Raw genomic sequence first — 17,767 nt, forward strand, 5'->3', positions numbered from 1 at the left:
GAGTGCTTCCAGAACCTGCCAGACACCAAAATCTGCAGATGCTCAAGTTCCATAGTTCAGCCCTCTGCATATGTAATTCACACCTACAGATTCAACCAACCCCCACTCTTGCAGTACTGTATTTATTGAAAAAAATTTGCGTGTAAATAGACATACCAAGTTCAAATCCATGTTGTTCAAGGGTCAACTGTAATAGAAAAAAATGTAAGAGGTATCTGAAGCTAAGTTACAGAAATAAAGAAAAAACAATGCACAAAAAACTGGGGCATGGAGAAGGAAACAGCAACCCCACTCCAGTATTCCTGCCTGGCAAAGTCCATGGACAGAGGAGTCTGCCAGGCTGCCGGGCCATGGGGTTACATGACTGAGCAATGTGTGCATGAGGGTGGAGGGAGTTAGGTTGATAGCAAAAAACTGGTAGAACTAAAAAAAAAAAAAAAAAAAAAAACTGAGGGAAATGTGCAATAAAATCTTCCAACACAGATAAACTGCAAATATCAGTCAAGAGGAAGAATGCAGTATATGGATAGAATATACAGAACTCTTTGCTTAGCGGAATGCTGCTTTCAGCTATGTTACTGTATTTTAAATTCAGGGGCCACTACTGATGGCAGGAAGCATTAACATGCTGGGAAAACAGTCCGTTTTCCTCTTTGTGGATAGTATGTGAGCCAGTCTGGAATGCCTCAGAAGTCCCTCCAGTGAGTGACTGAGTTTCCCATCTCCAAACCACATCCGGTGATGTTCCTGTCACGCTCTCTTAGTACAGACCGTAACGGATGACTGCTTAAGACTTAGGCAGTAGTGAAAAGTGAAAATGAAAGTCGCTCAGTCGTGTTCAACTCTTTGCAACCCCATGGACTGTGCAACCCGCCAGGCTCCTCTGTACATGGAATTCTCCAGGCCACAATACTGGAGTGGGTGGGGATCTTCTCAACCTAGGGATCGAACCCAGGCCTCCTGTATTGAAGATGGATTCTTTACCAAATGAGCCACCAGGGAAGCCCAAGAACATGGGAATGGGTAACCGATCCCTTTTCCAGGGGATCTTCCTGACCCAGGAATTGAACCAAGGTTTCCTGCATTGCAGGCAGATTCTTTACCAGCTGAATAAAAGGTATACCGGGTTTCCAGAAAGGAGCAAATGGACAGATACTGGTTCCATTAAGAAAAATTAAGGAATAATGAAGCATGAATATGAAGATAATATAATGAATGTGGTTTTAGTTACGTTGAGTTTGAGTTGTTTTACAGACATCCTCATTTAGTATATATACAGTAAGCAATTACGGACTAAAGAAGAAGAGAATAATGTGGGCCAAAAATATGAATCATCAGTACATAGAAGATGGTGAAATTCTGAGAAGAAAGAAGTCATGAACTCACTCAATTTACTCACTCAGCAAGTATTTGCTGAATTCCTGTAATATGCAGGAGCCGAGGCTGGCAGTGATTGCCAGACTCTCCAGGGTCAGCGGTCTCTCAGGTGCATATACTCCCACTTTACACACATGCTAGACAAGGCCTGCAGAGTTCAGGGCGTTTGTTCAAGGTCACTCAGCTAGAATGTGGCCACCTGATGCAATACTTTGGCCACCAGCTATGAACATCCAACTCACTGGAAAAGACCCCGATGCTGGGAAAGACTGAACGCATAAGAAGCGGGCAACAGAGGACAAGATGGTTGGATGGCATCATCGACTCGAGACACCAGTTTGAGCAAGCTCCAGCAGATGGTGAAGGATACGGAAGCCTGGCAGTCCATGGGGTGGCAGAGTCGGACACAACTTAACAACTTAGCTGGAATGGCAGAACCAGAGTCTGAAGTCAAATCTTTTCAACCCCCAATCTCATGTTGAAAATTAGAAGATTACTGCCAACATAGTAATTTTCAGTGACATGTAGATGCATAATCATTCTAGACCAGCACTATCTAACGGGCATTTATACAATGATGGAAATCTTCTATATCTGCACCAATAATGTAACCACAAGCTACAAGCAGCCACTGGGCACTTATAGATATTATGACCAAATAACTGAATTTACGATGTCATTTCATTAAAATTTTTTTAAATAGGCACATGTAGCTAGCAGCTACTGAACTGGACATCACAGATCTAGACTGCAGTAGACTGGAAAAAAAAACAAGAAAATGAGCAAATACAGATAAGTCAAAAGAATGATGGTCAAGAGTGACAGCTAGATACTGAAGGCAGACCCGAAGTATAGCTGTATATTCATAAATTCACTATTTGAGGAAGATTATTATGAGCTAGTTTATAATTCATGAAATTCTATTTGTTAGGAAAATAGATGCAACATAAGCACACATTAAACAACAGGTTTCCCTTATTACCTATTAGCATTGGTTTTACCTGACATTCTAGTTTTTATTAAAAATTGCGTTACAAGCAAATAACACTACAGGCTGCAGCCTACTGCCTGCCTCTAACAGGAGGATGCATGTGGCACTGCACTCAGGAGGGTATGAATGAAAACTCACCCTGAAAACTACACAGACAGTAAGGGAAAGTTCGTAAAAGTGCTAACAGCTCTAATAATGCCAATGGTAAAGGCTGAACTCTTTTTGTAGGTAGTTGTGCTTCACACTCTCATCCCTAGGTTTAAAACTGCATACCTAATTCTAACATGTAAGTAAAAACATACAAGTGAAAAAACAATTCTCTGTTCACAAAAGTCAAGAGACCTGGCTAGAGCACAGATGAGCTTAATAACGCTCCTGGAACACAAGTCAAAGTGCTACCTTATTTACAGAAATGCTTCTAGGATAGCAGTGGGGATACCACATGACCCTGCTGTAGATACTGGTAAGAAAGAGCTTTAACTAACAAAACAGAACTCTGAGAAAGTAACCTGTAAGAACCTTGACTTGCTGTACCTGTGCTAAATTTTAAGGATTTCCTACAGAAATCGTCTGAAGTTTTAAACATGTTTTTATCGCACATGACTCTGAGGGAGAGGGAGAGGGTGGGATGATGTGGGGGAATGGCACTGAAACATGTATACTACATGTAAGAAACGAATCGCCAGTCTATGTTCGATACAGGATACAGGATGCTTGGGGCTGGTGCACGGGGATGATCCAGAGAGATGATATGGGGTGGGAGGTGGGAGGGGAGTTCAGGTGTACTCATGTACACCCGTGGCAGATTCATGTCAATGTACGGCAAAACCAATACAGTACTGTAAAGTAAAATAAAGTAAAAATTAAAATTTTTTAAATAAATAAATATAAAAGGGTTAAAAAAAAACCCAAAGACAAATCCAGAAACATTAATTAGTCACATTTCATTTCAAATTTTTATTCCTGCACCAGATCTATACATTAACTATGTGCTGTGTGTATAGTCGCTGGATCATGTCCAACTCTGCCATCCCATGGACTGCAGACCACCAGGCTCCTCAGTTTATGTGGATTCTCCAGGCAAGAATACTGGAGTGGGTTACCATGCCCTCCTCCAGGGCATCTTCCCAACCAAGGGATCGAACCCAGGTCTCCCACACCGCAGGTGGGTTCTCTACCATCTGAGTCACCAGGGAAGCCCATAGATTAGCTATAATTACTATCAACCCGAGATCACAAAGGAAGTATGGGACTCTAAGGAGAAAACTCAGAAAGGGAGAGAGTAAAGATGGACTGCTAAATAAACAGTTTATTTGGAAGGGTAAAAGCAGAAGAAATTTAACTTGGCAAGCCTGAAATAAAATGAAAGCTTTCTCCACTACAGTTTGAAGATCATTTTCTCTTTTTAATTTAGAAAATGGCTATTGATGTTGTTAACACTTAATAAGATGCTAAGTGGGAAAAATAAATACAAAAAATGTTCTAGTGAAATATTATTTTCCCTGAGTAATTTTTATAAGAATACTGTCATAGTTCATGCTAAAGTACCAACCTCAACCATTATGAAATTGCTACCTAACTTAAAAAGTATGCTGAATTGTTTTTGACTCAATGCTTACATCTCAAATATCACTAAAAACCTTGGAATAAAACTGATTACAATGAGTAAACTAGAGCATGGCATCATTAAAAATCTCTTTAAGTCTTACCTTAGTAAGAGATAAATTACAAAAAAAAAATTTACTAAATCTGCACACTGGCATAGCTTTAAGAAAGGGACACACACACAAACTCCTTGTATGAATACACAAGAAACTTAACAATGATCAACACAAGAAGAAGAAATGACCAGGAAAGACTTATTTTCCACTTCATAACTTTCAGTATGGTTTTATGTTTTAAGTACATGTATCAATAGTGGGTTTAGAACTTTAAAAATGTTTTAAGAATATTAATCTACAACTAGATGTTCCCCTTATCATAAAATCTAAACTCAGAAAATAGTTCCTCTTAGAACTAGGTAATTTGATTAGAAGTTACTAACACAAAAACTAACAATTAACCTCTTTTCCTGTTAAAGCCCGTTTCCTACATGAACTTTCTAGATCTTGGATCCATCTATTATTTAATATGTACCTAATACCCTGTTAACCACCTATCAAATCTTTCAAAATCGAAATTATAATTGTGTCCTTACTCCTCATCCTCAACCCACCCCATTCACCTCAGCATCAGTCTCAACTTCAGCAGAAGAACTTGCCTCAAACTATCTCCAGTTGCTGTGATGATTTGGGGTCACCTGGTTTGAACTCCATTATTAAAACATACCTGTCGTCATGACTTACTCTCATCTTTTCTTTCCTTCTCTTTCCATGTCTCTCTTTTCCTTTCATCCATCTTTTCTTCCTACCACTTCTTGGGCTCATTCCATTCAGTTCAGTCGCTCAGTTGTGTCCAACTCTTTGTGACCCCATGAACTGCAGCACACCAGGCCTCCCTGTCCATCACCAACTCCCAGAGTTCACCCAAACTCATGTCCATTGAGTCAGTGATGTCATCCAACCATCTCATCCTCTGTCGACCCCTCCTCCTCCTGCCCCCAATCTTTCCCAGCATCAGGGTCTTTTCAAATGAGTCAGCTCTTCACATCAGGTGGCCAAAATATTGGAGTTTCAGCTTCAACATCAGTCCTTCCAATGAACACCCAGGACTGGTTGGCTCTCACTCCATTAATCATCCTTTTTTTCACAGCTCCCTCTCCTGGCTTTCTTCTAACTCGAAGGAACATTGAGAATTACCCCCACTGTAAACCACTCAAGGTAACCTTTCTTTGTCCATTTTCCATAAATGGCTCAAAAAGTGAACTGACACTCACTGCCTCAACTCTGTCATCAGGATTTACTCCTTTATTCCACTTATTCATCCACATATTCCTTCTTCAAACACTACTTAATCTCTATCATATATCAAGCATTTGGACTATAACAATGAAAAGACAAAGACAAGGCCTCTGCATTCTCAGTTTACATTCCTTTGCAACCTTATTTTCATTACCTAGGGCTTAACTGAAGTTACTGTCTTAAAGATTATAACTTCTATAATAGTATTCATTTTTAGCTCCCTCTCTCCCATGTCAATGGGTGAGAAAAATCTCTCTTACTGTCTAAGGAGACTCATTCCCTCCTACCTCCCTGGGGCTCTCAAAATACTAAGAATTCCAACTTTTCCCTTTGAATCTTTAACTGCTCCTTCTTTCCAGGTTCACTCCCTTAACCCTAAAAATAAATTCTCCTCAAACCTAAATTCTCTTTCATCGTTTCTCCATAAATCAAGCATTAAAGAATATTCTCAATCTCTGGCTACCCATTTATTCCTCAACTGACAGCCTCCTAGTTTCCCTCGCCACCAGTACAAAATATTGTTTTTCTCTAGTACTATTGCCAAAGTCACCACAACGTGCCGGCTCCCTCCAAAAGACACTTCTCAGTTCTTGTCTTTCCCGATCTCTGCAAAATCTACACACTGCTGACTCCTTCAAATGTGACATCAATACTCTCATTTTCCAACTATCTCTCTGGCTTATATACTTTCAGACAACATTCACAGGTTCACCTGCTATTAAATGCAGTGTTCTTTACGGTCTGTCTTCTTCATCATTTTATATTCTTTCTCTGTAGGATTAGGCTGCCCTGGTGGCTCAGTGGTGAAGAATCTGCCTGCCAATGTGAGAGATCCAGGTTCAATCCCTGGGTCGGGAAGATCCCCTGGAGAAGAAAATGGAAATCCACTCCAGTATTCTTGTATGGGAAATCCCATGGACAGAGGAGTCTGGCGGGCTTGTAAGAGTCAGTCCATGGGGGTTATAAAGAGTCAGAAACAACTTAGCGACTAAACAAAAGATCTATAGGCTATCATTCAGTTTCATGACTTCAACTGCTGCCTAAAACAAATACAAACAACACTCAAATCTTTAATAAAAGCTCAATTTCTCTTCTACATCCCAATGTAACCAATTATCTGTTAGCCATATCCACCCAGGCGACCCATGACTACTTTAAATTCACTGTGTCCAGGGTAGAAACTGTCATCACTCCTCCCAATCTCCTTCTCCTGTTTCTCCTAGACAGAGAAGGCACATTTCTGACAAGGTCCCAGATGATGCCCATGATGCTGGTTCAGGATCCTTATTTTGAGAATCACTGCTCACACATATACTACCTCTTTCTGCCTCCAGGCTGTCAAGTTCGTTCTGCTATCTCCTAGGCCATGGTATCTATGCAGCAGGCACTGTTAATATTTCACAGCACTCTATTCTACTGAACTTAGAATCTTGCAACACAGCATTCTAAGCATTATTTACCACATGATAAGAGAAGACTAGAGATGAAACAATGGTCATTATAGCAAATTGGAAGTTTCTTTAGCATGGGATAGCATTCTAGTATATCCTTAGAATCAAATCTTCATCAAGCACACGGAGGCTTGGTAAACACCGCAGAGTGGCTGGCACTATTATCTACCCAGTCACCCAAGCCAGAAGTGCCAGCAGGATTCACCCCTTTCCTTCCCCATAAACTAAGACATCAAGTTGTACCTGCTACCCTCTAAACGTGTCTCAGGCCTCCATCCGCACTGTTCCCACGTTCTCTGAGGTCCTTATTTCTCATGTGACTGCGGTAACTTTTTAACTGGTCACCACGTCTACTTTCATCTTTCCTATTTTATCCCCAGACCATCAGATTCATCTTTCTAAAAACGCCAATGAGACAATGTTATTCTCCTACTTAAAAACAATAGCTTCCACAGGCTTTAAGGGAAAAACAAACAAACAAACACAACTCCTACATGTGTTAAGCAAACCCTTCTATAATCCTCCAGCTACCTGACCACCCTCTCTCTCTCCATGCCACCCTAACCAACCCCTTACCCTTCAGCCATGCTGAACTTCAGGCCTGGATATTCATACCTCAGTGTCTTTAACCATAAAGCTTTCTACCTAGAGTACTTTTTCCACTGGCTAAATGTTCATTCTTAAGACTCAGCTCAGACACCATCTCTTTTAGGAAGCTTTCTTTGAGTGACACTTACCTCTCCATTCAATCCCCAATAGTTTGGAGTACACCTCTTTCCGTGTTTAGTCTGCTAACACATATTACACTGTATAACAATTGTCTTGTTCACCCAGTTGATTAAGCTCCCAAAACTACAATTATGTTTTCTGTTTATATAGTCAATGTTAGGAACATTAACAGGTACTCAGCTAAAAGTCAAATAAATACATTCCAAGTTGTTCTCTGGTTCCTCTGCCTTGTCTAAACCCAGCTTGCACATCTGGAAGTTCTTGATTCAAGTACTGCTGAGGCCTAGCTTGAAGGATTTTGAGCATAACCTTACCTGCATGGGAAGTGAGCACAATTGTCTCGTAGTCTGAACATTCTTTAGCACTGCTCTTCTTTAGAACTGGGATGAAAACTGACCTTTTCCAGTCCTGTGGCCACTGGCGGGTCTTCCAAATTTGCTGACATATTGAATGCAGCACTTTAATATTTTAAATAGCTCAGCTGGAATTCCATCACTTCCACTAGCATTACTGGTAGTACTGCTTCATAAGGCCCACTTGACTTCAAGCTCCAGTCCTTCATTGGAAGGACTGATGCTGAAGCTCCAATACTTTGGCTACTTGATGCCAAGAGCCAACTCACTGGAAAAGACCCTGATGCTGGGAAAGGTTGAAGGCAGGAGCAGGGCATGACAGAGGATGAGATGATTGGATGGCATCACTGATGCAATGGGCATGAACTTAGATGAACTCCTGGAGACGGTGAGGGACAAAAAGGCCTGGCATGCTGCAGTCCATGGGGTGGCAAAGAATCAGACACAACTGAGAGACTGAGCAACAACACTGCTCTCTAAATTGTTGTTGTTAAGTCGTGTCCAACTCTTCTGTGACCCCATGGACTGTAGTCCACCAGGCTCCTCTGTCCATGAGATTTCCCAGGCAAGAATACTGGAGTGGGTTGCCAATTCCTTCTCCAGGGGATGTTCTCAACCCAGGGATTGAACCCATATCTCCTGCACTGGCAGGCAGATTCTTTACCACTGAACCATTCTCTAAATGATGACTCTCAAAATTTAGCATAGATCAGAATTACCCAGAAGGCAGTATAAATCTAGACTGCTTGGCCCCACCCCGGAGTTCTACATTCAGCTGGTTCAGCGTGGGAACTAACAACTTTCCAGATGATGCTGATACAGCTAATCCAGGAATCACATCTTGAGTGTCAGTGCTCCAAACAGATGTAGTCTCTTCCTCACTCCAGAATTTAAAGTCTTTCCCCAGCTGCATCCATCTCTGCCTACTGCAACCCAAATAATCTTTTTAGACCCAGCCCAACTGTCCTCTCCTTCATAAAACGTTCCCTAATCCCACAGAAACTGATCTTCCTCTTTCCTTTATTTGTACCCAGCCTTGTATACATTATTCATATGGTAATGCATGCTAATTTTTTTCCCCACACCTACTGGCAGTTGTCTTCCATTCTCCATTTAAAGGAAGGAAGGAAACCTGCCTTAATCATTTTAATATTCTCCACAACCTAGCACAGTAGCCAGTGAAGAGCAGATGAAATCTACAAGCATTTGTTGATGTGAATGAACCCCTGCTGACTGCCCAGACTCTGAGCCCACAGTCTGAGTCGCTTAATCCTCCTGGCCCAAGCTGACTTCTTACACTGCTCTGTACTTTTTGCTTGCCTGACTACCTATGACAAACGCCTGATCCTCCCACACTTATCTGTCCCTCTTATTGCTAACTGACCCTTAGTCAGCTTCTTTACCTTGTACTCTGAACCTTTTTTTTTTTTTTAACAACTATGGGACACAGTAAGTGGAGAAATCTTCTCTATATGATTGTTTTGAATTTTAATTTTGCTGGCCATAAGGAAGATTGATTGCCCTTTTTTTTTTTTAAAGTATCCTCTCTTGGTTAGAGAATCCAAACTAAAATATCCTGTGTACAACCCCAACTGTGGTTATTGCAGACAGCAATAAATATGCTTCAGGCTCTCATCACAGATAATTTTAATAAAAAGTTTAAAAAACACAAAAATATAAAAAGGTCACTTAGGAAATATAAGGTTGCCCTAAGAAACAAAATTTAAAAGAATAGCTAATTATTTATACAGTATGTTCATATATGTATCCAGAACAAAATCTGTTATTACCTATCCCAACCAAAAACCTGGTCACATTTCTGAATTACACTAAGAACATAGTAAAAACCACCTCTGATAAATGAAAAGTTAATTCGTTTCTAAAAATGCCCTTAAAAAGTTTACGCCTTCAAAACTTACTCAGAGACTGTTTTCAATTACACCCATCTAAACAAGCAAAGAGTCGGACACGACTTGAGCGACTTTCACTCACTCAAACAAGCATTCTATTTGATTATTTTATTCTTATTCTACCTCAGCATGTCAGTAACACTGAAGTACTCTATCTAAAACTATACATACATACCTACAGAAAAAATTGTGATGACATCCAGTTATTTCAATAAATATACATTCATTTATGTAATCACAGAAAACTGATCATTAATGATTCAAGAAAAAATCTTAGGAGCTCAGTACTCACTATTTTATATGGGAGACATCCATAATTTTCAGCACACTTGCTCAACATTTTAAGACTCAAACAAAGATGATGAAGAGAGGCAAAGATACAACAGGCAAAAAAGAAGTTGGCTACTTTTAAGGTAGCAACTAAAATTAATACCTGTCAAAAGAGTCTTGATCGGTTCAATTCAAATCTCTAAGCCTCTGTGCTTTCCCCTTACTTGAATTAATCACTAACTCACAAATTAAAGTCTATTAACAAAAATCTAAGTATGTCCATGATACTCAAGAAGAATTCCAAAGGTTTTCCAAAGACAGTGAAAGTTTTCAGAATTACATGCTCAATTAACAAGAAAATGAACCAGATCACTCCAAACTCCTATTTATTTGAGTTAATCAATACTCCACAAGGCACAATTGAGGTATAGGCTTGACACTTCCGAACCAGTGCTATACTCAGCAGACCAACACAATCCCAAAAGTTGAGGAGCCACTGTCATGACAAATTATGCCCTGAAATGGTATTGAGAGGACGGCAGAAAAAAGAGCCAAGAGCGAACCAGAAAATAAATACTAAAAAGGAGACTGGAAAGAAGAGGGAAATGATGACCTGGAAGAAAAAAAATATCCTATGGGAAGTTTAAAATATTTTTGAAAGATAAAGAAACACTAACTTTCAAGAAGATAAATTTAAAAGCTAAAAGAGGATTTCCCAAGTTCTGACTGTAGCTCAAGAAAAAAAAAAAGGGCGGGGGGGACGGGAGAGGACGAACCACAGAGGGGAAAAGAACTATCTGGAAGTCAGATCATTCTCCTATACACTACATAAACAAGAATAGGTCTTTGTTCCTCAAAACGTATCCTTTATAAATACAGGTAGAAAAACACTGGACAAAGATCTTTAAGATCTGGACCCTGGGGTAAAATACATCTATAAGGAAGCTGTATTAAAGCAGTAAAGCACAATTCATAACTCCAAAAGATTATGCCAAAAAAAAAAAAAAAGAGAGAGAGAGAGTACTATGTACTATAAATGGCTCTGATATAACTTTTTTTTTGTAGCAGTCTGGAAAAACCTAAGTTTTGACTTTGAAGGCCAAAATCGTCTCGAAGCTGCCTCCCAAATTGGCAAGGAAAAACCTCCTCCACGTATCAATATCACTAATCATTTCTTAAGTCTGCTCCTAATCTGAATTTTAAGGACACTAATAGGTGCACTTAGGGCTTCCCAGATGGCTCAGTGGTTAAAAAAAAAAAAAAAAAATCCGCCTGCCAATTTAGAAGACGAGGGTTCGATCCCTGGGTTGGGAAGATTCTCCTGGAGAACGGAATGGCAACCCCACTCCAGTATCCTTGCCGTGAAAATCCCATGAACAGAGGAGCCTGGGGGCTACAATCCATGAGGTCGCAGAGTCCGACACGAGTGAGCACACACACAATAGGTGCACTTAATCATTTGTCCTATTTTTTAAATAAAAGCTGACTTACTTGACTACTGTCACTTTCTTCTCCCACAATCACACTAAACTGATCTCGAGTTGCAGTCCACACAATTTCTCTCTTCACTCACCCACCACGCTATTTTGAAATACTTAAATTCTACATACAAGGTGAAATACAATACAATTAAAAGCTGCAAGACATTACTCAACGCCTAGCAATCAGTCGGAATAATCTTCGGACAACTGTTCAAAAACTTTTAGAAATAACCTAACGACCAAATCACCTGTTCGGTTATCCGATCTAGATGAAAAAGCACTGCTAACTTTTTCTACTCTGCATGCAATTCTTGATTACAAAGAGAAAACTCCACGGGCTAGCCGGAGCTAGAGAACCGGTAGGGTAACAGGCTAAAAGGGCGTCGTTGATTTCTTGGCTACAGTGACAGAGGCGGGAGACACACCCCTAGCGTCGGTCGGAAACACTACAGCAGTGAGTTCTACCTAGGGATTAATGTGAGGGTAAGGAAAGACAAATTTAAATCGCCATGATTCAAAAACAACCAGCACCGGAGAGACTCACGAAGGTAACAAAGAAAACGAGAAACCCTTGGCAATCAGTAAGCACTAAAAACAAGTATCCCCGTTTATCACAATCCGAGCTACACTGTGTTCATGAATCTACACCTTGGACCTTTCCGGTTCGCCACTGCAGAGAGAAAACCAGCAGCGAAGAAGAAAAAAAAAAGCCTCGTAAGGTTGCAAACAGCAGTGAAATAAACACTAACGGGAGAGGGGGGAAGTAAGTGGCAGGATTCCTGCCAAGACTCGCTGCTTCAAAATAGAGTGGGAAAGAGAGCGGCCCTGGAGAGAAAGTGGGTCTTATATAAAGAGCCACTGGCCACCTATGATTGCCGTAGGATTCCGGAATCTCCCCGAACTTGAGAGTGAGTCTGGGGCTGAGAGGGGGGCTCCACGTGGAGGAGGGTCCGGAGAGAGGGAAAGCGGGCCGATCTGGGGACAGTACCGGGCGGACGGCCGGGGTGGCTGGGGGTCGAGGCCCGGGCGGAATCCCAGAGGCGCGAGGGGGGAGGGGGCGGAGGGGCTCCCCGCGGAGGCCCGGGGGCGGGCGCGGGGGCCCCGCCGGGCTGTCAATCCGCCGTCCGTCGCCCCCGGGCCGCTGGGGCTTTCTCGGGTCTCTCGAATTTTCCACCGGGGGAAGCCGCCCGGGGGAGTCGGGGCTCGCCCCCGCCCCTGCCCCTGGGAAGCGGCGGGCGGGGAGCGATGGTGCGTGGGGAAGCCGAGAGCTCACCATTTTGCTTGGCGGTCGGCGACTCGCTCGCACAGAGAAGAGTGTCGGCGCTCTGACGGTCTCCCGCAGGAAGCAGCGGCGGCGGCAGTGGCGGCGGCGGCGGCCCAGCTACGCTCGGCTGGGGCGGCTGCGGCCCTCGGGACGCCCGCGGGGGAAGGGGGGGTGCAGGCTGGGGGAGGGCAAGCGGCGCCGCGGGGAGCGCGCCGGCCGGGGTGACTGGACACGCGGGAGCTGGCGGGGAGAAGAGAAATTAAGGTCGAGATTCAGAGACGGAGAGCGCGGGAGGAGACACGGCGAGAAGTGGAGAGAGACAGAGCAGGGAGGGAGGCGGGGGAGAAGGGGGCCAAGCGGCTCGGGGGCTGCAGCCTCGCACTCGTGCTCGCGCCCGCACCAGAGCCGTGACGGACTCACTGCAGTGGCTCGCACTGACCCGCAACCTCAAGGCACGAAAAAGGGGGAGGGCAGGAGAGGGAGGGGAAAGCGGAGCGCAGCGGCGCGCGGGGCGGAGGGCGGGGGCGCGCGCGGAGCCGGCGGCGGGGGCGGGGCTTCCGCGAGCGCCGCACATCCGGGAACCCGCGCACCCGCTCGGCGGCGGCCGCGGCGGCGCTCTGGCGAGCTCTGGTTGGGGAGCGCGGAGCGCGCCGGCCGCCCCCTGCGTGCAGGGCGGGAGAAGCGCGGGGGCGGGGGCGCGGACGTCAGTGACGTCGCGTGGTGGAGCCCTTCCTGTCATGTGGCTGGAGGCGGGCGGGGTGGAGGGGGTGAAGAGGGGGGAGGCTGAGCCGAGAGAGGGAAACGAGGAAATACGAGGGTTCCCTGTGAGGGAGGAAGTGCGAGGCGTGCGCGAGCCTGGGCGGAGGGGGCCTTGGGCCCGGGAGTGAAAACCTCGTAGGAGAGGAGGAACAGATGAGCGGCCTTAAGGTCGGAACACCCAGACTCTTCATCAAAAAGAGGCCAACCCCAGCCCTGAGGCTAGAGGGAATCAGTTTGCGCCTGAGGACAGGTATCTAGCCCTAAGAATGCGTGTCGCATCTAGACACTTGTCACCCAGGTGCAGCGCCCGCAGGCCCACACACCTATATAGGTTGGCAGTCAGGAGCCGGGTTGGGAAGACAGGAGGAGGCTTGCAGAGTCAACAGAACAGACGATAGAGAGGCTGCCGCGAAGCCCTTCGCACCCAGCTCTGGATTTTCCTGAAACCCACCAGGCTACCTTTTTGACGCGGCAGTGTTTTGGTGAAAGGTTGAAAGACCGATTGCCCACTTGTCCCTTTAGTAGGACTGTATTCACTTTGGTGGTAATTACTGTTCTCAGAAAATTGGGACTACGGTGGGACGTGGAGTCCAGAAAAGCCTAAGGAGGAAAGTTATGTTCAGGGGGAAAAAAAAAAAAGCTGCCAGGAGAGGTGTGATTAAGGATAATGATGGAAGCATTTTGCAACAGTTTTAACCAGTTACTCCTTTTCAGCCCTTGATAATCTCGTGTGTGTGTGTGTGTGTGTGTGTGTGTGAGAGAGATGTTTAATGAGTGGTCTGAAACTCCTAGTGAACAAATTGTTTTCAACAGTTTTATTAAAAGCTATAGTATTTTTAAAGGCAGTCTGCTAAAGCTCCTTATGTGAGTTTTCTTCTTACGTGCTAGTCATTTTTCTATGTGATAAACATTCATCATTTGTAATAGAAACTCAGTGATGTGCCCTAGAGATGTGCAAGTCACCCTTCGTCCCCTCCTCCTCTTGAAAAACTATTTTGTTTCCGTTTCAGGGTAAATAAGGAAAAGTAACTGATGACAAGCTGTATCACATAGCGAATGTATGGAGGAAAGGCCGAGAAATGACCCTGTTTCTTCCACCGTTTAATCTGTTAAGTCTTGACTTAGATATGTTGCTGTTTGGATTCCAATATGTATTCCAAAACAGGGAAATCCCTAAGGTATATTGTCATTTATGTTTGCTAGGTATATTATTTTTAATTAGTTTTTCATCATAAAATTAAGCTCACTTTTTAAAAGAACAGTATTTTAAAAATTCCTCCCCCTCAACTCCACCTCTTAGAGATCATCACTGTAACTGCTTTGTGTGTCCCTCGGATACATTTAGTGAAAATGAAATTATCATTTTGACTGAGGATTAAATACTGAGAAGGAATTTGAGCTATATGGGATGCAATAGATTCAAAGTGACCCATAATTTTGTCATGATTTGTACCAATGCAGACTATAATCATTCAACTAATATCTATTGTGAACTTAAATCAGGAATTTAAGAGTTCAGAGCTGTGAAAGATTGGCTACCCTTTGTGACTAACAAAAGCAAGAAACACAAGGCCAGTTCACTTGTTTCTTGGCATCATGCAAATTTACCGGAATTCACCACTTATATTCTCCCAGTTTTGTATATACTGCATAATGTACAAACTGGTAGCATCTCTGACTCTTAAACCGATTATTCTGAATTCATTAAGAGAGGTAAATCCAAAATGCACCTTTATCATCCAGGTTTTTCCCCTGAGGTCAGAATGGAAAGTATGGTAATCAGTCTTCTCTCTGTCTTTTTACTAAGGGAACAAGTACCTAGTGGTCCTGCCAAAAACACACAAGGCAAAGGACGTATCTAATAAGTGGATTATTATTTCCTAGAAAACTTAGTATGTAAAAGATGATTGTTGGGGAGTATTATGGAGGTAAGTCGGAGGGAGAAACACTTAAGACAGAGATACCAGTTACAGGAATGGTAACAGCTAGCATGAGGTCATGAGAAGTATCAATAGTGGAGAAAAGGAAGGGATCAATAGGAAAAACATGGAGTAAAAATGGACTAACTATGCAATTTAACCAATGTAGGGAATAAGAAGAGGGAAAATAAAAGATGACCATTATAGTTTGTTTGGTGACAGCAAATAGTGATACCATTGAGAGAAACAGAGAAGTCTGGAGAAGTTTGATTGCTGAGTGGAAAGAGATGAGTTTGGATTTTAAAATGCTAAATCTGAGTTGCTGGTGAGATATCCTTGTGGAAGCACCCAAGGAAAAAGAAGCTGGAACTGCAGGGTAGAAAGGAAGAGAGATGTGGGAATCATCTCAAAAAAAAAAAAAGGAAATCAAAATTGAAAACTTCAAGTGTCCCCTTATTTAGTCACAAGAAAAAGAAGGGACCCCAAGATCATAATAAAGCTAAGTAGAAATTTTTTTTTGAGGTTTTAAGAAAAAGAGTAATGTTTGCAGTCATATTTGACTGCACAGCAGCTTTAGACTTCAGTGTCTCTGTAATTATCTTTCTGAAGTTAGCTATGTCACAGGTAATTTTATCAAGGTCATTGTGATATACAGAAATCTACGTGATAATAAAGGTCTGATTGTGGTCATTTCCTTATATATCAAATATAAGAGTGGTAGAAGAGCTGAATTACCGTTTCTATAGTTGTTTAAGGCATTCCTGTGCAATATTACCCCAAAATATGCACTGTCATTCATGATTATGTTGAATGACAATGTGGTCAACATAAAGTTAAACGATTTAACATTTATACTCATTTAACTTTATACTCATACATGGTAAGAAAATGCCAACTGAAAAAGAATCAAAACAACTTGTAAATAATGTCTGTTCCTTTTTAGTACACATCTGTTAACACAGAGGAAACATCTACCTCCCCTCCTTAATAAAACCATACATGTCCCAGCTCAAGAAGCCAAGATTTAAGAATATTTTGTACCTTTCTGCCATCCAGTTTCATATAAAATTCTCTTTGCTGTGAGCACCGAGGTTGCATGGGGAAAAAATTGCTTTCCTTCCTAGAATCTCTTTTTATTCCAAGAAGAAAGCAGGGATGCCAGGTAGGCCCCTGCTCCATGGTATGGTTGAAGGAGGATTCCTTGGCATCTGAGTTGGCAGGGAAGTGGCTAGTTCCCTTCTTGCTAAGCAGCAAAAGTAGGAACTAAGGATTCCAAGTTCTATCTTGGAAACTCATTTCTCCATAGAAACAATGTTACAAAGAATTCTGTAAACAATGACCTTCTACAAAAGCCTACTTATATTATAATGTAGCTGAAACTCTGTATTTGCTATAAAAAACACAATAATAGAAATCAATGCTCTTAAAATATATATAGTTTTATGAGTTAATGAATTTGGGAGAAAAGTGCTGGGTGGATTTTTTTCTTTTAATTCTACACGTAACTATTTTTAAAACTATGGAATTGTATGGAACTTTTCGAATTAACGTAAGAGAATTAATAATATTGAGTCTGTTCAAAATAAAATCTGTAATTTACTTTTCAGATGAAACGCAGGTTAGAAATATTCCTTAATTAGGAAAGTTTCCAAAACTTACTCATTAAATTGGCTATATAAATTTGTTTTGTATTATATACAGGACCAAAAAGGAAAGGGGGGGGTGAAGGAACTTCCTGAGATTTATTCCTGAACATCTTAAATCCACATCTAATTCCATGTGTTGAAGGAAAAATTCACAGTGTTTTTGAAAGCAATGTATTACCTACCTTTTACATGATGAGCTCTATTATATTTCTAAACTGATTATTTTTCTATATGATAAATACATTATAATTAAGTATGTACATTATAATTGAGTAATTATCTGCATAAGTATAACAGTTGAAACCATGCAAGAAAGGTCAGAAATCAGCATAGAAGCAACAGGGCAAGACCAAGGGCAAAATCAAGGTAATATCTGCATTTAAGTGGCTAAAAGAGAAAGTAATGACAGAAACAAAAATGAACTAGACAGAAGGGCAGGAGATCCAGCACAGATGCTCAGGAAGCCAAAAGTCGGGGTTTCAGGAGAAAGGAGTGGTCCAGCAGTGTTGTCAAAGAGGGCCAAGTCAGATGGAGTAGCACAGGCTGCTGGTTTATATTCATATCTATCCACTGAGATGTCCTAGAGTATATCTTAAAATAGTCTTTCTGAGTTAGAATTCTCATTTCTTTGGTCTCTTGCACATAAAAATGAGAACCAAGGAAAAACTGTTATAGTATTTGCATTTTACTAGTTTACAAGAGTATTTACCTTACAGC

At 42.1% G+C, this 17,767-nt stretch overlaps 1 protein-coding gene across 1 annotated transcript in view; it reads right to left on the reverse strand.

The window, feature by feature from the left end:
• Positions 1 to 13,287, reverse strand: part of PPP3R1 (protein phosphatase 3 regulatory subunit B, alpha) — a 62,870-nt gene extending 49,583 nt beyond the window's left edge. The window contains exon 1 of the mRNA XM_040224119.1: positions 12,736 to 13,287. Within this exon, the coding sequence (XP_040080053.1) occupies positions 12,736 to 12,738 (3 nt within the window). The 5' untranslated portion in view covers positions 12,739 to 13,287. The remainder of the gene's footprint in view (positions 1 to 12,735) is intronic.
• Positions 13,288 to 17,767: the final 4,480 nt, after the last annotated feature.

This window comes from Oryx dammah, unplaced genomic scaffold, assembly GCF_014754425.2.
Source record: "Oryx dammah isolate SB20612 unplaced genomic scaffold, SCBI_Odam_1.1 HiC_scaffold_25, whole genome shotgun sequence".
Taxonomy (NCBI): Eukaryota; Metazoa; Chordata; class Mammalia; order Artiodactyla; family Bovidae; genus Oryx; species Oryx dammah.